Source organism: Sebastes fasciatus, chromosome 11 (genome assembly GCF_043250625.1).
Source record: "Sebastes fasciatus isolate fSebFas1 chromosome 11, fSebFas1.pri, whole genome shotgun sequence".
In the NCBI taxonomy this organism is placed as follows: Eukaryota; Metazoa; Chordata; class Actinopteri; order Perciformes; family Sebastidae; genus Sebastes; species Sebastes fasciatus.
This window is the reverse complement of record NC_133805.1, coordinates 13,863,313-13,890,985: the sequence shown is the minus strand read 5'-3', so window position 1 is coordinate 13,890,985 and position 27,673 is coordinate 13,863,313. Positions and strand designations below refer to the sequence as shown.

Here is a 27,673-nt window from a genome sequence, read left to right as displayed (position 1 = left end):
TGATAATCAAGTGCTTAAATTGTACATAATTAATCTCATTGTATTCATGTTTTTGACTTTTGGGGAATTACTTCCCTCTTGATTTGGCTTATTTGACGCTATATATGCTCAAGATGATCCCCGTCTGCTAGCTTCAGTGGCTTCAGGGTCAGCAGAGGAGAATGACAGCTTAATTCGGTTATAAGCTGGTTATGGTGTTCACTTTCACTCTTTTGCACTACTAAAAAGATACATTTAGAAGAACAAAAACAAAATTGTCTCCGTATATTTCAGATCTTCGGAGTCCACCTCCTCAGATCTGGAGACAAAGATGTTTTTCCTTTCATATTTTTAAAAGCTAATTCCACCACTTGTTCTTCGCAGACCACCTTGAGAAAGACCTGCCTTGAAAGACGGCCAACTACACTTGCGTACATCACTGAATGCCTTAATGAAAACAGCCTTTATTTAGAAAACTTTCCAACTCAAAGCTGAGAAAGAAAAGCGAATGATCCGTGGCTATGTAATCCTCATGTTTCATTTTGAGGGACAAACACCACAAGCACTTTTGAGTTCACTTGAATAGCCAAACAGTGTTTTCACACTCTTCTCTCCTGGATGCTTAGATGTGATCAAATGCAGAGCCTCAATTCACGCTTTGAGTTTAAAAAAGTTGCCATATCAACTGCTTCATGAGTTATGTCCTCTTTTGTTTTCTCTCTCTCTCTCTCCAAGTCACAGAAGACGTCCTGTTGCGTTAGCTTGGAGGACATTTGTGTGAGACAACTTTTTCTCCATCTTTCTCAGCTTTTGGAGCAAGATTTCTCAACCATACCGCCTGGAGATCCCAGAGGGTTCAGGGGCATGCGAGGGACAAGATGACACAGTCGCCCCCCATTCCCCACTCCAGAATCGTTCGGACCTTCCACCCTCCTTGACCCGTCGAAGGTCTCGCCTCTCCGACTGCGCTGCTCCGACAACGACAGCTTTTCTCCTTCGCCATGTCCTCGCGTGTGAGCAGCAGTGCCTTCTCTCCTCGTCTCTTGCTCTCTTCCTGTCCAGCTCTACTCCCAGTTTTGCTCTCACTCTTGTGATTGGTTGGTTTCTCACGGTCTCTCTCCTGTTACTTTCACACAGTGGTGCTTCGGTTGTAGCAGTGGAAAACGGGTATCCATGTTTGTTCTTTTTTGTTATTACCCAGATTAAAATACCATTGAACTAAGCTTCACACAGGCCTAGCTCCTTTCCAGCAACCTGTCAGACAAAACAAAATATATACACACACATTAATACTTGTTTGAGGAAATATTCATCAATCCTTTCAACATATTAAACGATTGTTATTTAAAGGAATAGTTCCATGTTTGGGAAAATGCCTTTCTTGCAGAGAGTTAAATGAGAAGATCGACGCCACTCTCACGTACACATAGTAACTATGAGTTAGTGTAGTTTAGCACACAGACTGAAATCTGGAGGAAACAGCTAGCTAAGTACAAGGTTCCTACAGCTTAATGTAAATAAAGACTTTTTAAGACTTTAATGCCACTCGGAATGAAATTTAAGACTAACTTTATAACCAAAATGAAAGAAAAAAATCAATAACTTAGCATGGTGGAGACAAGGGTAGAACAAAACGGTGAAATACCTGCCGTCTGTTGGTGGGTGGACTTGGCAGTTTCGTGTTTCTCACTCTGCATAATGCCTTGATTTCCATCGTACCGAGTTTGAACAACGTCCTGCACAAAATACACCGTGCCTCGTATATTGTACATTGCCTGGTACCGGTTTCAGCCATGTCAGAAATCTTGATTTAATAGCCAATTTTCATTGAATTTGCACTTCCTCATGTCATTGCTATTTAGCAGCCTGAGCATCTGCTCTAAACATCCCAGCCACAAACAAAAAGTGTTGTTGTTTCCACTATCCTGATCTGTGTGATGTTACTGCGAGAAGCATACTGTAAATTATTTAAATTATTAAAAAAATAGATGTTTGATGACCACTTATTTTGAGATTTTAAATTGCAATGTCAGAAAACCCCCCAATAACATCCTATTTCCCATGTCTTAGCATTGTTAAGAATTTTGAATGATTGATTTAAGACATTTTAATACCAATGAAGGCCTTATTTTTAGATAAATGAATTAAATGCCTTTTAAGACTTTTCAAAGATCCATGGAAATCCTGTAGGTAATCAAATCCACCGACCAATAAGCTCACTTATTAACACATTATATCACATTTGTTTAATACTATTTCTGGAACAGGCTAACTCTTTCTATTTAGCTCCGTTTCGACCGCAGGTACTTTCCCCTGTACTTTCCCTCCAAATTAAGTCCCGGGGACATTTTACCCCCCAAAAAGGCCCTGGTCGGGGGGGAAGTACTTTCTGAAAGTACAGGAACTTTCGAGGTGGGTTTGCATGGATGACCGTCGCTGATCTGTGAAACACACAGCACCGCTGCTTCTCGTGTACTGCTTCATTTATAAGACAAGGAAGTACTCCAGTATTGATTTAGGACCATTTTAGGACGAGGGGAGAGCATTTCTCTTTGTTTGATAACATTAAAAGTAAAGTTAGGCTCTGCTGTCGGCTTACCGACTCATTTTAAAAAAGACAAAAAGAAAAAGAGAGCGATCGCAGACAGCGCAGTGTCGTGAAATGAGAGAATAAAAGTTATTTTCTGATTGTTTCACAACGATAACATTATAAAGCACAAAAAAATAACCATCAATCGCTCAACAGATAATTTACTGTGGAGACAAATGCTCAGCCCTCGTCCCATGATGTCATGTTGCTTTTTCATATGTCAGCGGACTAATTTTCCTAATCCTCGCAGGTCTTCAGACCGCGGTGGAAATGCAGACAACAATGGGCTAAACTTCTTGGTGAAAACCCGGTTTCTGTTTCCAGTCTTTATGCTAAGCTAAACAGACAGGTAGATGAGTACTTAATCACAAAGAGAAATTGCACTGTATCAGCAGCCTAAGCACATAGTGGTATCAGCGCTCTCATCTAGTTAACTCTTGGCAAGGAGGTGAATAAGCATGTTTCCCAAAATGTCAAACTACTCCTTTAATGTCAATTAATCCTCTTAGTTTTACTCCACAGTGGTAGTACTTACAGTCTAGTACTGGGACAGTCCAGTCACTCCGTGTTGGTAGGCCCGCTCCCCCTGGTAGGTGGAGTCCTGGGACAAAGCCACATCAATCTGGGACTTGAACTCGTCTCCTAGGTAACTGTCCTATAATGGGACAAACAAAAAGTGAAAGAGGCCAGTCAACAGTTACTCCTTTATTTATTTCCAGGCAGAAAAGGAATAAGTGGGTTTTGGACAAGATGAAGAAGTCTTTACTTGAAGAGGAAACCTGGACAAACACGTGGAATATATGTGCTAACAGCCCTGGCACTGGCTACTAATTGCTATGAATAAACAGACTACAAAAAGCTAGCTTCATAAAGTGCACCTACTTAGCACTTAATAATAAAATCTCTTAAATACCAAATTGAAAATTAAGATTTATTCCCAATGGATGACAGCTCAGTGAACAAACCTGTGAGAGTTCAGGCTGGGAGAGGCCAGATTGGCTCATCTGGGACGGCTGGCTCATGTTGATGTAGCCCTGCGTCAGAGGCCCCTGAGAGAAGGGCTGGGAGCCCAGGTCCTGGCTGGCCTGGCTGCCGCTCATGTGGCCTCCATGCCGGTCTGCTCCTCCATTCCCTCCGCTGTGGTTCCCCATGTTGCCGCGGTTTCTTTGGCGCCCACCTCGAGTCCCGCCGCCTCCTCCACCGCCCGCCTTGCCTTTCATACCTCCACCGCGACCTGGAGGGACAATATGTGTGTTATAAGTGTTTCATAGCAACATGTAGGCCTTTAACAACTCCACACTTAGCATGACGCCACAGTTTGATGTCTTACTCACCTGCTGAGGGTCCATTGAGCTGTCCCATGTACCCGGGGGGAGGTATGGGGGGCATCACAAGGTTGAAGGGGATGGGGATGTTCAGGGAAGTCATGGGACCGGGGCCTGTGCCGATCATACCGATCTGGTCGTGGGTCTGGAAATACATGTTGGACGAACGTCCTGTAGTGGAAAGAAGTACTTTTAAATGATATGACGGCGTGCGGAGCTAGTCTTGTCACACATGTCCGTACACATGACTCTTGTTTTTGTATCAGAGATGCTTTAGTAAGCACATCCAAGCTGTTTGCAATGAACTACCAAAGCAGATGCGGTACATGTCCTTTATAATAGCGTTTGTTAGTAAGTTACATTTGAAATAAAAATCAGTGTGTTGTCAATAGTTTCTCACCGTTGCTGCTGCGATCATAAACAGATCCAGGAATGAGGGCCTCCCTGGCATCATACATGGCTGTGCTCATGAATCGACCCCCCTGTAAAAACAAAACAAAAGAACACAGCGATGCTATTTTGAGTGTTTTTGGGACATGCCTGCATGTACACTGATTTATTACCCTGTTTTCTTTAAACTACTTGTCCTAAGTGCAGAAGTAAATTTTGAATTGCATCCTACATCCTTCACATGCCCTACCCGAAAATAACTAATTCATGACCCAGTTAAGAAACCCTTATTTCAGCGTTCTACACACACACACACACACACACACACTGAACTCACAGGGTTGATGGTGTTGACAAGCTTGCGGGGCTTGCTGAATTGCATGAGGCTCTCCCTCAGGTTGTTAAGGGGCCCTTCGACCAGGACCTTCTGCTCCTTGTAGTAGTTCAACAGGTGGTTCCACAGAGGCTGCTTGGACAGGGCCTTGGGGTTTCCCACAATAATCACACCATACCTATGTGACATTAGCACAAGATGACCTAATGATTATACGTTATAGGTAAGGAGGCGTAGGAATAACAGTGATGACCATAGCGTAGAAGAACGTTCAATATGCAAAAAGTGCAAAATGCAGAGAGTTTTACCTGGCCCTGGTGAGCGCCACATTGAGACGTCTGGGATCATTGAGGAAGCCGATGCCCTGGTGCTCATTGGCCCTCACACATGACAGGATAATGAAGTCCTTCTCTCTGCCTTGAAAGGCATCCACACTGGCTATTTCCACCTCCTACAGGAAAAATAAAGAGAAATCAGTGGTAAGAAACTGACTGGTCAGTTATGATAATACTAATTCTAAGAAATAACTTTGCAAATATGATACTGTTTAATGTAAATGGCTACAAACTACAGGGTTTTGGAGCAGAATCTTTTAATAATCAGTATCTGCTGATACCGAGTGCGAGCCGATACATCTATTTACATAGCAGCAGAATATATGCAATGCTGATAAAATATGTATCTGGCACACTGAAATAACAGCTGTAGCCAAATAAATATGGCCCACTTTATTTTTCACAAGCTACTTGATCCAAATACTGAAGGTCCTTCAAAACTATCAAGCTGATTTATTGATATGATATAAATGAACGGTTGACTGGTTGAAAGCGGCTGCTGAAACGTGACGCTATTCGCAAGAAGACGTATCACTCTGTTAAGAGTTGTTGGACCAACAAAAACACTCACGGTTGTAGTCACAGTGGTCACAACAAAAAAATAAAGCAGTGAAAATATTCTAAATATAGCGTACACTTCAACTGACATTGATTTTTTTAGGTGAGCCTTTCTTTTAGGTGGGTAAAATGTGTTTTGCTGCTTCCCCCCGCCCACAGCAGTATATTACTCTGGTCTTGTGCCGTACTCCTGTCTGTTTCTCAAAAGGTAATAGGTAATAAACTGACGATGTATAAGTATCTAACCTCATTCAACCCCACTGCAAAATTCCACCTATCCCTTTAAAGTGACAGTCAGAACCGTCTAAAAACAAGAAATTGCTACCTGAATGTACACTGCTCTTACTAATGGGAAACAGAGTTACAAAGTCGAAGCTAAGCAAGTATTTTGAAAACCTTCAGATCAGAATTCAGACAGTGCCCAAATAACTTTTCAAATTCACACACTATAATTTTCACTCACATATGGAGCCAAATGCTTGAACTTTTTCTGATGAAAAGCACAACACAGCATTTAAAATGCAAAAAAATATTTGCAACTTTACCTGGTAGAGTTTGGTATGGAGGGAGCCACTGAACTGCATGTACTGGACCAGGTAGGACCGCTGTCCCTCGTAGGGGGTAATGATGCCAATCTGATTGGGTTTTGCTCCGGCCTTCAGCAACCTTGTGGTTATTTTCTCCACATTGGCTGCCTCAGTCCTGCACAGACAAGTAGGGTGATTACATGACAAGAACATTGTATATAATTAAACATGGCATTTAAACTATGCATGACTGAAACACTGTACAGAAAGGCATGTGATATCTCTTAAGACAAAGGGATGTATGTATTGGGAAAATGTTGAGTTACAACAGAACTGTCAAATGTTAATGCTATTTTTATGTTTACTGCTTAATATAAAATTGCAGGACAAACACAAATATCAGGTCAACATAATGATCAAGAAAGTTGAAACCTGTTGAGATAGGATGTTCCAGAGCTGGCTATTTCCTCTTGGCCTTGGGTGACATAAAAGTACATCGGCTTGTCAGGCTGCGGCCACTGGAAGTCAAAGCCTTTCCTCACACGGTCCGCTGGAGAAGAGACAAACAATCAGATATGACTCAGGACCAGTGTAGCTAGTACACGGACTAAAGTGGAATAAGCCCGACAGGCCTCATGTGCATCTAAGTATTACAAATTACAAAAAAACACTTTGATGGACACAAACAGAAAAAAGTAAAATATAACAAGCGGCCTGGAAAAACATGTGAGGTAAATATGCCTCATATGTTCTCCACAAACTCTCTAAATAGATTTATGGCTATTAAAAAAGGTCTCACATGGTCATAGGATAATAAAGGTCTTTTTTTAAACTGTCTACTGTTTGGGGAAAGTAGTCAAGGAAATGTATAAGAGCAGCGTCATGTTATTCAAGAGCATTTAGCTGCACGCTGAAGCCTGGGAAGGAATTTCAAGGGCAATTTAAGGCCCTGATCAGACAGAGCACCACACTGTCTCGGTTGTTGAAGCCTACAATTAAAAATGTTTTTTGTATTGTTGCTAGGCAACCACCAAATCACCTGTCCTTAGCCTCTGCATTCCTCCTCTAACAGCACAGGGTGAAAAGGATGTTAGCTAACAGTTAGTCAGTTGCTTAACATTAGAAAGTAGTTTAGGCTACAATTTGTTCAAATATGTCTAGCAGCTTTGCCTAGGCCGACATTGAGCTAATGTTAGATTAACACAATCCACTTGTTGTCGTCGCCACCACTGAAGGCACACCTCTCAATTCATCCGATTGGACAATGGAAAAAAATGCAAATGACGTTTGGCACTTTTCCGCTCTGAAGTTTCTTTCCAGCTTGAGACGTTCAGGGAGCTCCTGCAAAAACGTGAGGCGCTCAGCAACGCAAAAGCTGCGAGCAAACTTCACTCTCATTGAAAACAATTACAAAAAAGCCGCCCCAGGCTGCAAAAAAGTGCTCAGTCTGATCAGGGCCTAAGTGGCTATAAAAGGGAAAGCCAAGTAATCGAGCTTCACAAAATGAATTCTAACAAAACGGTTGTTTTCATCTTACCAGCAGTGACTCCGTTCTGCAGCGAGCCCTCATAGAAGATGTTGGAGGGGAAGGCGCTGAGGGCCGGGTGCATGCGGTATTGGACCTGCAGACGGATTGGCCGGATCCCCAAAACCACCAGACGCTCAAACAGAGACTGGGACAGACCTGCTTTAGCTGCCTTCTTACACATCACCACAGGGCCCAGCTGGCAGTGATCACCCACCAGAATCAACTACGGAGCAAAAGTCATCAAGACAAAATAAATAACTGTGGACACCGTAGACCCAAAAACTGGGGAATGAGAGCAGTTTAAGCAGATAGCTGAAGCCACAGAATGTCCAGATGTACTTTCACTCATGAAGCTCCTACCTGTTTGGCCCCCAGGACGACAGGCACCATGCACTCTGGTTCGGTGGCTTGGGTGCTCTCATCAATCAGGATTGAGCGGAACTGCATCTTGGCCAGACGAGGATCCCCCGCCCCAACACAGGTAGAGCAGATCACATCGGCATTCTGGGAAAGAGCAAAGGAATAAAGTAGACATGTTTATGACCGGTAATATATTACTTGTTGCAAAAGATTTTTATAAACCATTACCCTGATACATAATCTTTTCAGCGGGCCTTAGCGGATTAGCATAAAAACATTCGGTACTTGAAAATAACCATTAAATTTCAATTGATGTAGTGTCACAAACAATATTTAGTAGCACTTTTAGTTCAGTAAGACCAGTCTTCATACCATAAGCAGCTCCCTCTCAGCGGTGCGTCTCAGAGCTCTGTAGCGCTTCTCATCTGAGGAGGACAGCTCTCCAGTCTCGTCCTTCAGCTGCTGGAGCTTCTGAAGTTCTGGCATACTGCAGGTATGAATCATTTCAATACAGTGTGAGTTCAACGGTGTGCTTGAGACTTATATCTTATTATTATTATTATTATTATTAATCATAGCAAGTTATGTGTTACCTGTCCATGTTACGGGTCTGGTTGTGCAGAGCCAGGAAGGACACAGGCGAGTCGATGGCCTCCCTGCTCTTGGCACACAGCCTCACAACCTTGAGACCTGTCTGGTGGATCTTCTCTGTCAGCTGGTCGACAGCAATGTTACTGGGAGCACACACCAGCACCGGCCTGGAGGGACAGAAGTTACTACACCGTTTTAGGGACCATAACACAGCCAAGCCATTCTTTAAGAACATTTATTAGAATTAATATAATACCAATCAAGGAAAAAACCTTGAATAGAATATCCTAAAAGACAGATGTTCCTTTTAAAGTAGAGTAAATAGTCACATTCAAACCAAATGTTATTATCATAGCACCAGCCCATACATACAAAATAGAGCTGCAACGATTAATCGCTTAGTTGTCAACTATTAAATGAATCGCCAACTATTTTGATGATTGGTTCATTTTTGGAGTAATTTTTAAGATTCCAGCTTCTTAAATGTGAATATCTTCTGGTTTCTTTACTCCTCTATGACAGTAAACTGAATATCTTTGAGTTGTGGACAAAACAAGACATTTGAGGACGTCATCTTGGGCTTTGGGAAACATTGATCAACATTGTTAACCATTTTCTGACATTTTATAGACCAAACAACAAATCAATAATCGAGAACAGATTAATCGACAATGAAAATAATCATTAGTTGCAGCCCGAATACAAAATACAGACAAAGTAATAAAACGACTTTTGCATGCGTCTTACCCGTTGCCCTGTCTGGCCAGGTGGTAGACGATGGTGGCAGAGGTTACCGTCTTCCCTGTTCCAGGAGGACCCTGGATCAGACTGAGAGGACGCTGCAGCACTGTCTTCACAGCATACACCTGCATTACAACAAACCACATTCATGTGAGCTCTGGGGACGCAACACCTAAAATGCTTCTTCCATTCACTGTATGAAAGAGTTATACTCCTTGGATATGAGTGTGTATGATCTCTGTTGTTGGTGTGATCTGTAATGTAGGGTAGGTCATAGGTATAATTTTCTGATTATATATTGGAAAAATCTCTCTAACTCACCTGTGAGTGGTTGAGGTCAGGCAGGCCTTGAGCGGTGAAGCGTTTGGGCAGCTGGCACTTGATGACCACGTCCTCTACCTCGTGTCCCAGCAGCTTGTGGTAGATGTAACCAGACACTGAAGTCTCATCCACAGCAAACGTCTTCAGGGCGCTCTGCATCCTGGATGATGAAGACAGGGACATCAAGATAAAGTGGTTTTAATGAATGTATTAATTTACTGTTTCAAAGACATTCTTCATTCCCAATGGTGTGTAAAATATTACTTGAGCTTAACTGATACATAAAGTTGGGTTTCAGTCCTTGCTCACACATATCACAGCAAGAGACAACAGTGTCTTGTGAATACCTGTCAAAGGAAGTGGACTTCCACACAAAGTCCACCTGAAAGTTGTGTGGGATCTCCACTGGAGCCCCGGCACTGCTCCTTAGCTCTATGGCAATTTCATCACCATAGTCTGGTACAGTAAGTCAAGGAAGAGGTAGAATATGTGAACATAATACTACTTCTAAATATAGAATTTGCTTTAAAAAAAACCCACTGAGGACTGTAGAGGAAGACACACGTTTACAGACGTTGTTGTAGTTTCCTACAGCTGCCACTAGATGCTACTGAAGACTAGTTTTACTGAGAGCACGTTTAAGTGAAGCTCAAGGGGCCTCCCTGCCTGTGGCACGCTTTGGCCAAAGTGATGAATATGTAAATTTCAGATAATATGGGTCTATTGAAACAGTCATAAGGATACTATCAGGGACTTTGATGACATGTCCAATGCCTTTCCAGGGAGGGGCCAGGTCTCCTTTGTACCTCAGGCAAATTTCATCTCCCTGCATCAGTCGCATATCTACAGGACGGCAGATGAGATGGACAAAAAAAGATAACTCCATTAAGTAGACATCACTACATAGAGTAAAAGGCACAATTTAAAAATAATTTTGATACACCGTTTTGAGTGAAAGCCACACATACAAATATTTAAATTACATTGAAATGTCAATATTTGGTTTTTTTTGTCACTTATTTCAAGATAAAAAATATCACTCATAGACAAAGCATGATGATGATAACAATGAAAGACTGAACATACCCGAGTCTGTCTTGGGAAGAGTGAAATAAGCAATCCTCTTTTTATTCAGACCCAAGTCCCATCTGACTGTAATGTTGTCTTGAGTCTGTTAGGAAGCAACATTAAGAGATATTTCTAATACTTCAATGGCAGCAGAAACAACTTTTAAGTCAAAATTACAAACTACTTAACAAAAGTGCAGTTTTTGGAAAAAGCTCAATATCAACTGAAACAAAGTAATTGACCATGCCTTTCAGTACAACTACAAAAACACCCTGATCTCCATTAACTCCAGCATTAGAGAATAAACTAAATTCAACTGAATTAGTTTGTTGATTTGTTCAAATGTAAAATTACTAATTGACAATTTTGACAATCTTTGACAACATACAAAAGACAAATGTTTTTTAATTCACAATTTTCTATTTTTTTTTCTACCTGAGACTCTTTGAGTTTCTTGTCATAGTCAGCCTCCAGCTTCACAAGAGGACCAAAGATGTTCTGGTACTGGTAGGCGTCCTCATAGCGGAGCAGCACATGTTGGGGCTCCTCGTCCACACCAGGCTTCTCCAAGTCCTCCAAGGTCGCAGTGGGATTTTCCTGCCAGAAGGAAACACACGATCAAAATATGGATAGACGTTGAGTTGAATGTTTTCTATCAATATGCTCAAATCTCCTGAATTCCAAAATGGAGAGATTCACACATCATGTCCTTTTCACAAAAGATATTTTGACATGTAGCAAAAGCACAGGTGTAAATAACAAATTGAATGGGGGCTGAATTCCATTTAGCTGTTTGAGTTTCAGGGTCTTGGTGTTGTGCCTGCTAGTCTTTTTAATAGAACAGAGCCATTGTTAATGTTATTAGTAAAACCTGGGCTTTTACTACTATGACTAGTTAAAATGTCTGCTGTAAAAAAGGCCAATGAGCCCACAGAAAAGTAATATATCAAAAAATTGTTAGGTATGCGTGACTTTGTAACAGGAAACTATCAAAAAAATAAAAACGCAGGCATAATACAGGCAGTGAAACTGTGAAAAATAGCTCAGCATACTTGCAGTCAAGGTATTTGCATCACACCCTAATTATATCTGGTTAACTGTACAGATAAGCCCAACCCGTGCTTAAATTCAAGTTATGTGAGTTTAGAATATTTACATAGTACAATGGCGGGCGTGTGCCACCACAGTTGAATTGACATACCTTCCAAAGCTCCTCCAGCTTGTTGATCTGCTGGGCGGTGATCTGACGAGCCCGGAGCTGCTCCTGCTCTGACGGGATTTTCACCAGCCAGGACAGGAAGCAGCGGTCCTGGATGAGAGGCTGCCACTGTGAGCTGTCCCAGTTGATGTCCTTCAGGCTGCTCTGACTGGCACATGGCTGCCTGTATTACAACCAAAACACAAATGTCAAACAATAACTGGGAAATTCTTTGATTGCCCCTCCATCAGCAGGAAGGTCAGTGTGCATGTCAGCTACATAATAATCAGCCTTACCTGCACAGTAACACCACTACTGAGTCGGCTTTGGCGGGGATGAAGCCCAGAAGGAAGACGTTGCGACAGCCACAGTTGTAACACTCCAGTACTGTTTCCCCCAGAGGGCCGTTTTTATGCAGGGTCACCTCCTTGGACTTTGCTCTCACCAGGTGGTTTACAATGTGGCTAAAAGTGAAGACAATGACAGTTAATGCACCAGAAGGTGAATTAACCTCAAATCATAACATGGCAAACTCAAGCCCAACAGGCAACAACAGTTGTCAGTGTGTCAGTGTGCTGACTTGACTATGATTTGACCCAAACTGCATGTGATTATCATAAAGTGGGCATGTCTGTAAAGTAGCTTAATTGGCCCTTAAAAGTCGGTAAACATAATTCATTTAAATTATGTTTTTAACTCCATAACCAAACACACACAAACTGTCCATTTATGACGAAGGCTTTTGAACACAACAAAGACTCATTATTACAGTCACTGTGTACTGTACTCCTGCTATGATGATATTGTCCATGTAAAATGATCCTCTCCCAGTTCATTTAGCTGAGTACACCAACGAGAAGGGTCAATAAAAACCTGATAAGTCACTGTCTATCTTACCTGCCGGATGTGTTTCCACGGCCATTGCAAAACCACTTCTTGCTGGTATTGCAGTAGACGACACAGGCTGGATCGTGAATACCACAGTAACTAAAATAGAAAAGAGTCAAAATTAAAAAAAGAAATACAAAACATTACTGTTAAGAGCATGGACTTGTTAAAACTTTAGCATGCAAGAGAACTAAACAAGAAAAATAAGCACATAACTTGAAATAAACTGTCAAAATTGACTAAAATTTGGATTATACTGCTGGATGTCCGGTGCTTTACTGATGCAAAAAAAAATCTAAATGACGCAACAATCAATCTTATAGTTGTTTTATAATGGTCTACAGCAATAGCATACACACAATAAAGTAATTTCTTTTAGCCATTTTCGGTAATAAACAACTTAGAGTGACTTGCATGGTGATGGGATAGACTTTGAAAATATTGTATATTTAATATGCACGTTAACCATTCTATAGTTTGTCCACCAGATCAATGTGTATTTTTTCGACTGTAAATTGTCCTGCCCAGTAAATTTATGGGTCGCAATTGTTTAAAAAAAAACAAAGGCAACATTATTAAAAATGTTTATTTATGTTATGGGTTGTAAAAAGAAAATGATGTATCCAGGTTGCATGCAGATTTGAATTAATATACCACTTGATAAAAAATATATATATATACTTCATGAGTTGTGCTATAGCCTGTCAAACAGTAATGGATCTGGCTGCATGCCTAAAAAACCCAGAATCAAACTGTATGTTGCTGACGGGTATCAAAGTTTATATAAAAATATTGGTGGCGAGAAAATAGCGGCCCTCATTCTCTGTTCAACAGTAAAAAGTATTAAAAACATTTGAATCTGCAACTGATCTGCTGGTGAAAGATATGGTGATACATCACTTTTTATAGAAACAAACTGACCAGCTAGGCAACTGAAAACGTCTGGGATGTCAGACATACTCAACAGGACTGTTTTAGCACAGCCAAGCTAACGGCTGTCAGACAATTTGTGTTAGTTAGACAGCATACGAGCTGAGATAACAGTGATTAACAATAGTTGACATTGGACATGATACAAGATGTTCTGATGATTTGGCTTATGTGCCATCTGTGGAGTGACTGAGTGTGTGTCTGTAGAGAAGTGTTTGTGTGATGCCCACAAGGGACAGTAAACCACTGAAGTTAAGTGGACAAGATGGACAGAAATCAGCTAATTGAGATTTCTTATGTTCGCTCAGTGGCTGAGAATGAGGGGAAAAGTATCTGCTTTGATTTTGCTCAGATTGACACATTTTATGTGTGTTTACCGTAGGTTTTCTTTTTATGTTTACTTTTGTACCAGATATACTGTCTGTGAATAAGATTTTCAGACATTATGGTCAACAAAAAAAAGCCCACAACCCACAGAGACTCAAATGAGTATAAAGAAGGGGGCTGTATTTTAGAGGTGTAAAAAAATATTATATATATTGCGATATTATGTTAAGTGATATTGTATCGATTCTCAGTAACACTGTATAGATTTTTAATTAATAGTTTACATACATTATGCATACATGATTTCTTTCCACTCTGATGACAGCTGTGTGTGGCACCAGTCACATTTGGTCTGGTCCTTTACCTGCAGGCATGTAGAGGAAGATCCTTGGTGTAGTAGGTGTCCTCCTCATCCTCCTCAAAGTTCAACTCTGCAAGCAGCTGACTGGCTTTTACCACAGGGTCATCTCCATTCTGTAGCAAGCCGTCAGGGCCATTGACCTGAGGAAACAGATTAAATAACAATGAAGGATATATATATATATATATATATATATATACACACACACACACACACACACACATGCATATATATATATATATATATATAAATAAATAAGAGTATTGGAATACACTATAAATATACCTGACTACTACAATTAGCATTAAAAAAAATCTAAATTATAAACATAGAATAACCCACTATATACATTAGCAAGTGTGCAATAACATAAAATATACATTAGCAAAATGTGCAAGTTACACTGTTTTGTTCTTCAAGAAAAAAAATAATTGAGGTATTAAATGTGCAAATGTAGCTGTGCAAAATTCAACATGTGCAAGATTATTACAGGACTAAAATAGGATGGAGTCTGGTTGAGAGAGAAACTGGACAGCCAACGAGATACATAAAAACGTATATGGACATATATATATGGACATTTATTCATCTTACAGTCTTCTTGCTATCTCTCAAATCAACAACAACAACAACAGTTTATTGACAGCAATATTATATCACTGTATGCAACCAATTATATCTACTGTTTGTTGTTGTCAGTTAATACTGTAAGTATTTAGTATATACATATATATAAGAGCTAGTTAATTATATATAAAAATAAAAAAATCCCTATCACTCTTATTTTGTGAGGTATTAAATGTGCAAAATTCAACATGTGCAAGATTATTACAAGACTAAAACAGGAGTCTGGTTGAGACAGAAACTGGACAGACAAAGAGATACATAAAGCTGCATTTATTTATCTTGCAGCCTTGCTTGCTATCTGTCACAACAACAACAACACTGGTTGCTGGTGACAGCAACATCATATCACTGTATGCAACCACTTGTTTGTTGTTGTCAGTGGATACTGTGAGTATTTAGTATATATATATATATAAGAGCTAGTAACGTTAATTAGAAATATAAATAAAAATCCCCATCACTCTTATTTTGCATAGCAATACAGTCCTACTTTGACATGCCAGCTGTGTCAGCATGCTAACTGAGCTGTCAGCTGCTGGCTAACTGTGCTAAGCTAGGTAGCTTAGCATGCTAGGTAGCTTAGCAGGCTAGCAGCCAATTAGCGGTTTAGCAGCCTAGTAACGGACAGAACCTGTCATCCCGCTAACCGGAGCTAGCCATGCTGTCAACACGGGAGAAGACCTCGAGCTGTCACAGTTAACGCCCACTCACCTGGTGGTCTAGCTGGCTCTGGGTGTGGCCTTGGGTCTGGGTCTGGGTCTGTGTCTGGCTCGGCAGGGTGAAGTCGGTGAAGTCGTACTCGGATCCCTGAGTGTCCGCTCCTCCTCCCAGCAGCTCCGCTTCCTCCGTGTCCAGGAACGTTAGAGTCTGAGAGCTCGGCCCGTACGCCTCCACACTCATGTTGTTTACCTTCTTATTAACGGGAGTTATTCACCGGTTCAGACGAATAATAATAATCCACTAACTGTTGCTGTTGCAGGAGAATAACCGAGACACCAGTATACTGATGAGATAATATACAAACAGTGGTGGGAGAGATAGAGAGAGCCTCGACCACGGCCGCATTCCGTTTCTCTTCTCCCCCCGCACGTTTCCTCTCCTCACCTGCAGGAAAGGAAGGAGACAAGGAGACATACGTGAGGAGAATTTAATCTGGGACTATGATTTCTTAAATGGTCTTAAAAGATCCCTCTCTGTCATTTAATTTGTCTAACCAAGAAGAAATCAGATCAAGATTCACTTTATTGTCATTTCACTGAGTATTTGCATACACAGAAGGAAACGAAATATTGTTTCTCCCAGATCCCGTCAGTGCATTGAAAAGGATAGAATAAATAAGTATTAAAATTAACATACCTAAAAAATAACAATAAAAGAATAAAATAAGTAAACGTTTCAGACACAGTTTCATACAATTTGCAGTCATACACCCAATTTGCAGTCGTGTTTAGCAGCAGAGAAATGTGCATTTATGTCCATAGTAGTCCAAGTGCTGTTTGCATTACTGTTCCATAAATTGTCTTTGACATGTGACTAGCTTTAAAAACTGTTTCTGTGTTAATGCTGAGGGGTTGGATGTGAGTGTGTGTGTGTGGGGAGGGGACACAGTCCATTTACAAACCTAACCGCTTGTGGGAAGAAGCTGTTCAGCATGCTGCTGAACCTGCAGCAGATGCTCCTGTACCTCTTCCCAGACGGCAGGAGGGAGAACAGGCCATGAGAAGGGTGGTGAGGGTCCTTGATGATGGAGAATAAGGATGCACCGATAACGGATCAGATATCGGGCCGATACTGACTCAAATATCTATCAATTTCAAATATATGTTATATACTATACATTATATACTGTAACTTGAATTCCTGTTTAAGTTTTGAGCAATTTGTTGCTGCATTAAAAAGGTTTACACCTTAATTTTTAATTCCGGTTAATTTTGCCGATTATTTTTTTTTTTAACTAAGTTACTGCTGTACGATTTATTATTTTGATAATAAAAAACAATTCACTAAATTTGTATCTATGTCTTTATTTGTTACATTTTATTTTACAAAGTTAGGAAAGCCTGTTGACTTACACATAAAAGAATGATACTCAAAGGCCAGGTATTGCTATCGGTATCGGGACTGAAAAAGTCGGATCGGTGCATCCCTATTAAGAAATAAAGGTGCAACAAATGTGGGAGTCAAAGAGATATGAAACATATTTAAAGCTTTTTCATATTTGATACTATTTTATTGGTTTATTTGACAGTCAATGCTTGGTGATAAACAGAAAAAAGAACTATAAATGATGCAAAGTTAGACTAGAAGCCTCGTAAATTAGTTCTTCTAATTTTCATCTGTTGTCCCTGCAGATTTTTAAAAAGGCACGCTAAAAATAGAATAAAATGACATAGGCCTATATTAGAAAATGTATACACGACATATTAAATAACTAAATATGCAAGATAATCCAGTGCACATCCACCATTAAATCATGACACTGTGTGGTAGATCAACAGATGGACAGTATTCATTTTCTCTTTGTTTGTTTGTGGGCAACCTCCGGGTCTGAAAAGTGAAGCCAATGCTGAAGTGCCTTAAATCTGCATTCCTCCTAATAGCCAGCAGGGGGCGACTCCTCTGGTTGCAAAAAGAAGTCTGATTGTATAGAAGTCTATGAAACTACTTCTCATTCGATTTATTACCTCAGTAAACATTGTAAACATGAGTTTATGGTCTCAATCACTAGTTTCAAGTCTTCTTCAATATGGCATGATGTTCATTTAGTAAATGATGGTCCCATAATAGACCATAAAGCAGGGTATGCTTTAGGGCGTGGCTACCTTGAGATTAACAGCATTGTCCGCACAACTTTAACCATTTCACAGTATGTTTTCAGTTCATGAAAGTTAATTTTAACCCTTTTTGGTTGCCTAAAATGTCTTATTCAGTATTCGGTTGTACTGAGCTCCACCCTCTTGTGTCACTTCTGGTTGCAAAAAAACAACATGGCGACGGCCAAAATGACAAAGTCGGAGCTTCGAAGCGGCAATCTACAAACCAATGTTTGATGGAGACTACGTCCGCTTCTTATATACAGTCTGTTTGTCCCTACATGTGGGAAATATCAGTGTAAATATGCACCTTTTAAGGGCTGTGTGGGTTGAATGACGCCTGGGCAGTAGTGATCATGGCATTAAAATGATGGGGCTCTCTAGACATTTTGGGTCCCCTGAAAAAAAAAGCCTAACAACATCTATTAGATATCTTTTGTTCATTATACTGTTGTCCAGCTCTGCAACCACTGAATCTTATCTTTTATTAAAATAATGTATTTATAAGAAGCAGGTAGACCTTCAGATTCAACATGTGACAACATTGACTAATTTAAATTTGTACTTAAATTCAGTTAGTTTATTTACAGCTGGAACATTGTCCTCATTTACCATCTCCTAACAGGTCGGGACAGCTGTGAGGCGCTCCTATATCCTGATACTTATAGGTTTAGAGAGGTAATAAAACTGGTTTTACTCCTGTGCCAAAGAGTAGCACTAAATATGCATCGGTGTGAGAGGTTTTGACCAATTCCCTGTTTTGAGACATTACATAAATACAGTCCTTGATATTGAGAGTTCAAGCTGACTTTAGTACATTTTTAATGTGTTAGTAACATCATGTTCTTTCCACTCTGTCCTGCACTGATCTGTCAGGTCAGAACGAGTTCAGCAGGTCTGTCGACCCAGGATGTACTACACCCAGTGTTACCGTACCTCACCCTGCACCAAAGGAATCTGAAAGTAAATAAAGTATTAAATCATTAATTGGGATAACGAGGCATGCCAACGCAGTCGATAGTTACCTCTTTATGTTTTTCCATCTCACTGCACAAAAATGCTGAGTGGAAAAATCACATACTTACAACCTACCTGCCTTTCTAACATCAACAGTCTATAAAAATACAGAATCAAATCATAAATTATTGTTGTCTTCTTATCTTAATTTATCTGGAATCACTTTAATCTTGGAATGTTTTTTGTCCTGCATCTTACAGGAGCTTATTTGGTGAGAAACCTGAATTACTGATTTAACTTTAAAAGGCAACATCGACATTTCAAACATTGAGTCTCAAAGTACACAATGTTCTGAGTCACTTTGTGATCACAGATCATACAGTGCTATAGGAGGATACTCACTTATACTTTTTTTTCCTTCCTTCCTTGACATGTCGTGGGTGTGGTTCTTTATGTTGCAAGCCAAATAACATTTATGTTTGCAGATATGAACATTAGAAAAGAGAACAACGTGTCTTTTAGGATTATTCACTGCCCTCCAAAGAATTATATAAAAAAAATTATGTTTATTGTTGCCTCCAGGGCACATTTGTAAATGTAAAAAGCAGTTCTTTTTAGTTAAACAAAAACAATATGTTGTACTCAAAGTATAATTAGTGGAAGGAGTATTTCATCGGACTGAAGATTTCAGACTGACAAGGACAAAATCTGTGTGAAGTGTTTTAATTATTATACACAGCTTTAAGCTCGCTTTGCCTTGCAAAGCTGCACAACACACATACAGGACAGACGCATTAAATTGATCGAATTACTTAATATTGATTGCATGTGCAATATATTCCCTGAGATAAACAAATCATTGTTAGTGTGAATCTTTAAACATTTCTATGGTGCAAATACAAGCAACACAAAAGAATGGCAGCATTAATCATACCAAGAAAACTTTGGGAGAAAAACAGTGAGAAGACAGACTCACAGGTGGCAGAGGAAGGATGTCTGTGTAACTGTAAACAGTGTGTCACCATATATAACTTGTAGTTTCAGCTACTATCTTGTTAGTACTACTATATCTTAATACAGTCACATAAATCCCCCTTTTCACACAATGATATCAGTTAATACGCCCATAATTGACATCTATTTTCACAGTCTTATTAGAGGCTGTATCAGATACATGACTAACACTCATCCACACATGCAAAGACCCAGACCAGGTCCACAATAAACGGATGCTGCAGTCAAACTTGTAAAAGCGTCACTATTAAGATACAACACACGGTTTACAGTCAGCACTGATGTCACAGTTAAGAGCACCCGATTCAGACACAAGCTCCTGTTCTTGACAACAAATGTGAAATTCATTCATGTCTGGAGCTGCTAATGGTCGACTGTCTTGAGTCATCGCTCCCCGCACTGTAAGTCATTAGTGGTCATGCTGGTGGTGTTGATGCTCGTGATTGCAGTGCTTGTGTTTGTGATCTCGTTCCAGCATTTCCAGCATCTCCTGTACGGCGGCCTGAAGAGCTCTACCCAGGTCCTGGCTGCTATAGGGTTTTCCAAGCGGAGGCACATGGATGAAGGCGGAGTGACCATGCCCGAGGTACAGAGAGGTGTAGTAGGTGTAGTCACACAGATACCTGCCAGGGAGCCAGAGGATGGATGTTAGGTTATGTAAAGTTTGTATTATTACATTTCTACTTGGCCAAATAGACGTATCAGAAAACAAGGTGGTGAGAGTAAGAGGGGAATGCATGTGACAAAGGCTATGAGCCAACTTTGCATAGAGCACTGTGGGCTCTTGCATTCATTTAAAACCACCATGCATTTATCTGCTGTACAGCATGGATTGCTTCAGTCATATATGATTATTGATCAATAGTCATTGTGTGTATTACTATTTCAATGTTTTGGGGAGATATATGTTTGTTTGTAACATGGTTTAATGGAAATATATAGGTTATTTTAAGTAAAACTCCCAGTAAACAAATCAAATTTTTTCCTTTATTGCATCTCCATTGTAATCTCCGTGGTAATATAGTTTAGTTAACTTACACGGGATTCATATTCCTTAGCTTCTCACCTTTCAAAGGAGATCAGATATTTGCATATAAGCTGCATGGTTGAGGAGCTAGTCCTGATTCATTTTGGGTATTTTATTTTAGGCATTTTTGCACATTTGCAATTATTCAGTGTAAAATATTCTGTCTACTAGTAACTGTAGGCATGAATATGTATGAGTGAGAGATGGTGACAGAAATCTTACCGAAATCAAATTCCCCGGACCAAAAAGCAGAAGATGATACACGTATTGTACCTTTAATATAAAATAAATATAACTATATATTTCGTCCATGTCAGACCAAATGCCTTAGTTTATGGTCTTATTCAGAACAGACATGAAAATGGAAACTAGGCAATGTTTAGTTGGCTGATTTTAGGGAATCATATCATCTACTGCATTATACTAATTTATTTCCCTGTATGCAAAATATCAATAGCAACACTATTGTTATTACCGATAATGTGTTTTTTCACAGACTTCATTTATTGAATTTCCTATCTGTATTTCATTATAAAAGAGAGGTCTAAAAACAAGTCAAGACACAATTTTAGTTTGAGACCAACAGGTCTTTTTCACATGTTGTCATTGCAGGGTAAACACAGGTGTAATTGATAACATTAATTGTGGCTCTGTTCCATTTAGGTGGGTCAAGGATCCTGGTATTGTGCATGCTGGCTCACTGGGATGGATGTGACACACTAAATACAACGGGACCATAATTAATTCGATCAATTACACCTGTGCTTTTCCTACTATGACAAGTAGACTGTATGCATGTGTAAATAACAGAACTTACCTTCCAGCATCCTTAGATACAGAAAGAGTGACCCCAAGGCCGGACTCATTGACCCTTTTGCAAACTGTCTCCATGTCCAGGACTGAAAGGATGCAGTCTGGGCCGCTGTCCATGCAGCACTGGGAGGCAGGGCAGAAGCTGCAGTTGTCCGGGCGTTTGTAACCCTTGTTGTGGCCGCACTGCTCCAGAGTGACAGTGGTGGCTAAACCAGAAACACCGACATGCACCACCAACTGCTCGCAGGACCCCAAAACAACAGAGGGGGCAGAGGTTAGTTTGGGTATTTCTTTTTTTTTTTGATTGATGGATTTTTAGCAAAATTTCATATACAGTATGATGGGGAAAAAAAATGTCATGTACAGTTTTATTGAATATACCTGTGGGTCGTGCTCTTTCCACAGCGATGGCAGTAGGTCCTGAACAGCCTGATATTCGACAGGCACCTCACACACATGAAGGTCTACTGCTTCACCCAGCCCTAATCGCTCCAGTTCCTGTGAGCACAGGAAACATATATATAGAACTTAATTGCAGTCTTACAGGGCTTTACAGGCCCATAATGAACAATGAAATGAAACGACAACCCCTTAAAGCGGCAGTGGGTAGAATTGAAGCATATATGATTGAATTTTTATTTTTATTTTTATAAAACGGTCACTATATCCCGACAGTAGTGCAAGAGACTTGAGATAAGATAAGATAAGATATTCCTTTATTAGTCCCGCAGTGGGACATGAGGCATGAGAAAGCATGTGCCTCTGTGTCCTCCGGTGCTCCTAAGGGCATCTGACCGGAGGAAAACAACCAATCAGAGCCGAGCTGGAGCCTGCCGTCTGAGCAGCTGTCGATCACTCGCAAACTCTGATCAAACAGTCAAACTAGGCAGCGCTGATCAAAATATGAATTAATATTCTGTTTCTGTAATGCTTATTTCTCACCTCAAATGTTCAGAAACATTGTAGTGTACTGTTTAGCTTTAAAATTAGAAAGTTTGTGACCCGGCAGCCATGTTGAGATCAGTTCAGGTAATACCAAGCACCGCCCACCAGCCGGAGCACACTTTCTCGTTTTACAGCTAAACAGTACACTACAAGATGTTTCTGAAAACATTTGAGGTGAGAAATAGGCATTACAGTTACAGAATAATGATTCATATTCGATCAGCACTGCCTAGTTTGACCGTTTGATCGGAGCTCGTGAGTGATTTACAGCTGCCTCCGTTGAATGAACAGCCAATAGGAACGCTCTCTCTCTGAAATGACCTGTGATTGGCCAAAGTCTCCCGTCAAGGCTAGATTTTTTAAAGATTGAAAACAGAGCCATGAGGAGGTGCAGAAGTCTAATTTTCTCTCAGAACACTTGAATTACAATACACTGAAAGGTTATTATGGAATTTCTGCCCATGATGCCAAAAATATTCAGCCTACTGCAGCTTTAATATGCTAATTATGAAATGCACTTCCCTATTTAAATGTCATACGTAGATAAAAGTCTTTAACTGGCAGCTTTGTTAAAAAGGGACAACCTGACTACTGATTATTACCTTTACTGCCACCCAGCTGGAGTTCACTGCATGATCACCAAAAGGCTCAAAACCTGCAGAGAAAAGAGCAGCAAAAATGATTCTTCTTCACTGCAGTAATGAGACACCGTAGTAATTAAAATAAAAGGCATTGAGGATGCTTATCTGTCATGGAGAGAGAAGTGATAAGGGTGAATGTAAAAAAAGGGACTCTTAATTCAAAGTCCAAAGGTTGCAAGTTAAACATTAATTGTACTAGTAGCACAGTAGAAACACAGAATGATTTTTTTCTCGCTGTTGAGGAGTTTTGTGTCACACAAAAAAGGTTTAATGTCATTCAGTATCCTCCTGATGCATATCTTAGTTTCTTTATCTACACCAGCAGATAAAACCCTCCTCTCCTGACAGCAGCATTACTCTCTGTAGAACACCAGTGTCATTACATATTTACAACGTGAACACAACCATTAAAGTGCAGCTCAAACACAAGTATAAAACTCTATGAGCTGCAACAGCACTGTGGTGACAATAAAGAAATAAATTGTCTCTCTGCAGTCCTCTGACCAATTCATACCTCTCACCTGTCACTATTACTTTCTTCTTATTGGCCATTATCCTCAGTGGTTATGACAGGAATTGTCATAGATGTATAATAAAGGGATCAAATACCCCAAACAAGAATCCCAGGATTGTCTCCGCTTGCTACGGTCTTCTTCTGGCTCAGAGCTGAGAGGAAGTGACACACCACATGTGGATGGATGACACTGCCATCTACTGAATGGGCATGCAAACTCCAACAGCAGTTCATCCTGTAATAATGCATTTGGCTAAGAAGTGAAAAAAAAGAAAATCAACAAAACAGGACTCATGTATTTCTTCATTATGTATCACAAGACATTTTTGGAAAGAGGACAGGAGAGGATGAAACCTGATCCTTTTAATCCAGCTGTTTCAATGCATTAGAGTGTAATTCAAGCCATGTGTGTGCTGAAAATGAAAACCAAGCATCTGCACTGCATTCACAGATTAAAGGTTAGAGGAGCAGGCTTGTGAGCAGCCAACTAGAGTGAATGAAAAACAACCTCCCACTCCATCAATAAGAGCTGTTGAGACAGCTCATGAATGAGCGTTTAACCCCCTCAACCAGCTGCTCCAGTGGAGCTGCTTAGTGGTTTTACTGGGCAGCTCCCAGGTGTCAATGTATGCACTGTAAAAGCGTGAGAGTGACACAGGGGCGTTGCTGAACATGCCCAGTTAGCTGATCCCAGGAGAGTTTAAGTCAAAGGGCACTTCTCTGGCTGAAAATGGAGAAACAACCTCTGACACACTCCACCTTCACCTGAGTTTAGAGGACAAACCTTCTCCCCAGTTTGTTGTCATGAAGGCAGAGCTAATCTAATATCGCCTCACAGCCCGCGGTGCTGTCCACACCCTTGGGTTGCGAAATGACTCACACATTCTGGACACTGCACCCTATGTGGCTCCAAACTGGCACGGTGAAGAAAGTATGCTCTCCATATAGGGTGGAGATTTTTTTTCTTTCTTGGAAGAGTATTTTGAGGTTAATGTTTCAAACCAATTTTCTCTCATTCATGCCTCTACACGGAGACAGAATCAACCATGATTTCTGCCACTGAACCACATCACTCAACCACACACTATAACACCGCCACTGACCACCTACACAACCTGCACTGCAGTCGCTAACAGCCCCCCATCCTCTCCCTCAACCCATTCACCTTCCTCCCTCTACCTCGCCTGCGTCACTTGCTATGTCAGTGTTGCCATGGAAACTAATGATGCCCTCTCTGCTCCGTGGTGCTGATGCAGACAGGCTACTGACGTCCTCGCTGCGTACGGGCGGAATAACAATATTCTAGTTTCCACCACAGGGCCAGAATTATATGCATGCATATACTATTTTTGGCTCATTCACTTTCTATTCTATGTTATTCTATAATGCCCTATTATATTATATTATTTTCTGTTCTGTTATATCCTATAATGCTCTCTATTCTATGTTTCTATGTTCTGTTTATATCATTTTGTATTCTATTTTAGTCTATAATGATCTACTCTATTCTATTTTTTCTTGTTCTATGTTTTTCTGTTCTCTTCTATCTATAATGCTCTACTATACTATACGTTCTACTCTATTCTTTTCTGTTCTACTCTATTCTATATTTTTTATACTATTTTAGTTTATATTATTCTATTCTATAAAGCTCTACTCTTACATATTCTTTTCTGTTGTATGATTTTTTCTATTCTATTCTATTCTATATATAATACTCTATTATATTATCAGTTCTACTCTATTCTATATTTTTTATACTATTTTAGTTTATAATGTTCTATTCTCTAATGCTCTACTCTATTATATTATTGTCTTTTCTATGTTTTATTCTATTCTATAATGCTCTATCATATATGTCCTACTCTATTCTTTTCTGTTCAATAATGTTTATTATAGTCTCTATTTATAATGCTCTATTCTATAATGTTCTGTTTTGTAATATTCTGTTTTTATTATACAATTCTCTACCCAAATATTTCCTGTTCTATTCTATTATGTTCCATTATGTTCTATTTCTTCTTTATTTTGTTAGAATGAATATGTACAGTGTGTTTAAATGCCTGATATTTCACAGCTGTGTGTTTCATTGTTGTGATTACTAAAATTTGTGATCCTATTTAGGAACACATTGTATAAATGAAGAAACTGCGGATGGCTCAAGATCCACTAGCAGCCATTAAAACCTTTAACCTTTCCACATGCTATACTTTCAATCACAGAAAACACATGGTTTCCTCATTCTACTGTCACTGTTTCCTTCCCCTTTCTAGTGTACGCTCGGTTTCCCCCGTGAAACACTTTCAGAGCACTTTAGAGACGTTGTAACACCTCGTTTCAGTCTCTTGGTCTTGTGTGAGGGCTGAATGTGACCATTGATCCGTAAAGAGGAGCTGGAACAAGAAGTGTTGGCGTGAAATCTGGTAAATTGTAATAAAATGTAAACTTAATGCGTACTGAAAGACCAAAGAAAGACTGTATTTGAGCATGTTTTTAGTAATCATAACAATGAAACACATAGCTGTGAAATATCAGGCATTTAAACACACTATATATATTCATTCTAACAAAATAAAGAACAGATAGAACATTATAGAATATAATGGAACATAATAAATAAAATGGAATAGAACAGTAAATAACGGGATAGAGCGTTGTATAATAAAAAACTGAATATTACAAAACAGAACATTATAAATAGATAATATAATAAACATTATAGAAAAGAAAAGAATAGAGTAGAACATATATAATAGAGCATTATAGAATAGAATAAAACATTATAGAAAACAAAATAATATAATAGTGTAGAGTTAAGTGTAGCCTATCCTGTAGGATAAAATACTGTGAAATTAATTTAAAAAAAAGAGTTCAAACTGTATTTTTCATTAACAGTACAAAGTTGTAAATTTCAGCGACAGTATAATAATGTTAATTTTACAGTAACATAAAGGCAACCCTGTTGCCAGTTCACTACTGTTATTTTACTGGGACATTCTTAACAGTGTACACTTAACTTGTGTGTTAAACTTAATCCAATCTGACTTTATCTAAAGCTGACTATTATATTCTTTAAAGGTCCCATATTATGCTCATTTTCAGGATCATACTTGTATTTTGTGTTTCTAATAGAACATGTTTACATGCTGTAATGTTCAAAGAAACCTGTATTTTCCTCATACTGTCTGCCTGAATATACCTGTATTTACCCTGTCTTAAACGCTCTGTTTTAGTGCATTTCGACGGAATTGCGACGGAATTGCAACAGAATTGCGTTGCTAAACAACAGCTTGGGTCCATGTGTACTTCCTGTCAGCTTATGACATTCACATACACTGCAACCAGGAAATAAACTGGGACACATTTAGAATGTTTACGTTTAAAATTGTGTCAAGGGTCTAAATATTGTATATTAGTGACATCACGAATGGGCAGAAAACCTGACAGCTTGTTTCAAATGCAGAGTTTCTGAATACAGGCTGTGTGTATTTCCCTGTGGATTGAGTGTTTCTATACTTTCACAGTATTTATATAGCACTTAAGCCTGTTTTATAATAAAAAAACAAACATGAAAATCTTACTTTCTTATAATATGGGACCTTTAACTTGTGTGTTAAACTTAATCAAATCTGACTTTATCTAAAGCTGACTATTATAATATATCTTTAAGTCTTTTTAAAGAAAATGTTAGAGTTGAAGGAGTATTTTTCTGTAAAGTCCTGTTTCTCTGTTCTTTCCTTACACCTTCCCCGCCCAAAGTCTCTGCTCTCTTTTTTGGCGACCCTGAGCTTTTTTTTTTTTTTTTTTTTTTTTTTTTTAATGCTATGACATCAAACCACAATGCATTGCACTGTTTTGTAGTTTACCTAACGTCTCCATGGCAACAAAGACCTCGACTCGACTCCGCCCCCTTTTATTCAAATCAAACCGGAAACCAACGTCATTTTGGGCCAATCTGCGCGCTCTGGAGT

The 27,673-nt window shown here is 39.6% G+C and overlaps 2 protein-coding genes across 3 annotated transcripts; both read right to left on the bottom strand.

The window, feature by feature from the left end:
* Positions 1-341: 341 nt before the first annotated feature.
* On the bottom strand, positions 342-16,004 carry LOC141776981 (regulator of nonsense transcripts 1-like). Its single transcript, XM_074650886.1, has 24 exons — positions 15,690-16,004; positions 14,355-14,491; positions 12,743-12,832; positions 12,142-12,309; positions 11,849-12,029; positions 11,083-11,244; positions 10,666-10,750; positions 10,324-10,422; positions 9,927-10,035; positions 9,580-9,739; positions 9,265-9,383; positions 8,520-8,684; positions 8,299-8,413; positions 7,927-8,070; positions 7,576-7,789; positions 6,471-6,588; positions 6,057-6,213; positions 4,927-5,069; positions 4,622-4,796; positions 4,295-4,376; positions 3,904-4,065; positions 3,535-3,803; positions 3,105-3,224; positions 342-1,233 (listed from the first exon to the last, which is right to left on the bottom strand). Exons 1-23 carry the CDS (start codon positions 15,876-15,878, stop codon positions 3,108-3,110), a joined length of 3,360 nt encoding a protein of 1,119 aa, XP_074506987.1. The 5' UTR covers positions 15,879-16,004; the 3' UTR covers positions 342-1,233; positions 3,105-3,107.
* Positions 16,005-19,456: 3,452 nt separating this feature from the next.
* On the bottom strand, positions 19,457-23,951 carry LOC141776980 (pyroglutamyl-peptidase 1-like). Of its 2 annotated transcripts, none has more exons than XM_074650884.1 (5): positions 23,798-23,951; positions 23,150-23,202; positions 21,984-22,100; positions 21,607-21,839; positions 19,457-20,385 (listed from the first exon to the last, which is right to left on the bottom strand). In XM_074650884.1, exons 1-5 carry the CDS (start codon positions 23,949-23,951, stop codon positions 20,172-20,174), a joined length of 771 nt encoding a protein of 256 aa, XP_074506985.1. In that variant the 3' UTR covers positions 19,457-20,171. The 2 variants fall into 2 exon arrangements, with proteins under 2 accessions (XP_074506985.1, XP_074506986.1); XM_074650885.1 differs by having other exon boundaries at positions 23,710-23,867.
* Between the last annotated feature and the right edge of the window lie 3,722 nt (positions 23,952-27,673).

Excerpts from the sequence above, each read along its gene's own strand:
- LOC141776980 (XM_074650884.1), bottom strand. The coding sequence starts at position 23,951 with ATGCATTATTACAGGATGAACTGCTGTTGGAGTTTGCATGCCCATTCA. Across the intron at positions 21,840-21,983 it reads GGAAAGAGCACGACCCACAG|TTGGTGGTGCATGTCGGTGT; the intron begins GTATATTCAATA and ends TCCTGCGAGCAG. Across the intron at positions 20,386-21,606 it reads GTATCTAAGGATGCTGGAAG|GTATCTGTGTGACTACACCT; the intron begins GTAAGTTCTGTT and ends GCTCCCTGGCAG.
- LOC141776981 (XM_074650886.1), bottom strand. The coding sequence starts at position 15,878 with ATGAGTGTGGAGGCGTACGGGCCGAGCTCTCAGACTCTAACGTTCCTG. Across the intron at positions 12,030-12,141 it reads GTAGTGGTGTTACTGTGCAG|GCAGCCATGTGCCAGTCAGA; the intron begins GTAAGGCTGATT and ends GTTGTAATACAG. Across the intron at positions 5,070-6,056 it reads TCCATACCAAACTCTACCAG|GAGGTGGAAATAGCCAGTGT; the intron begins GTAAAGTTGCAA and ends TTTTTCCTGTAG.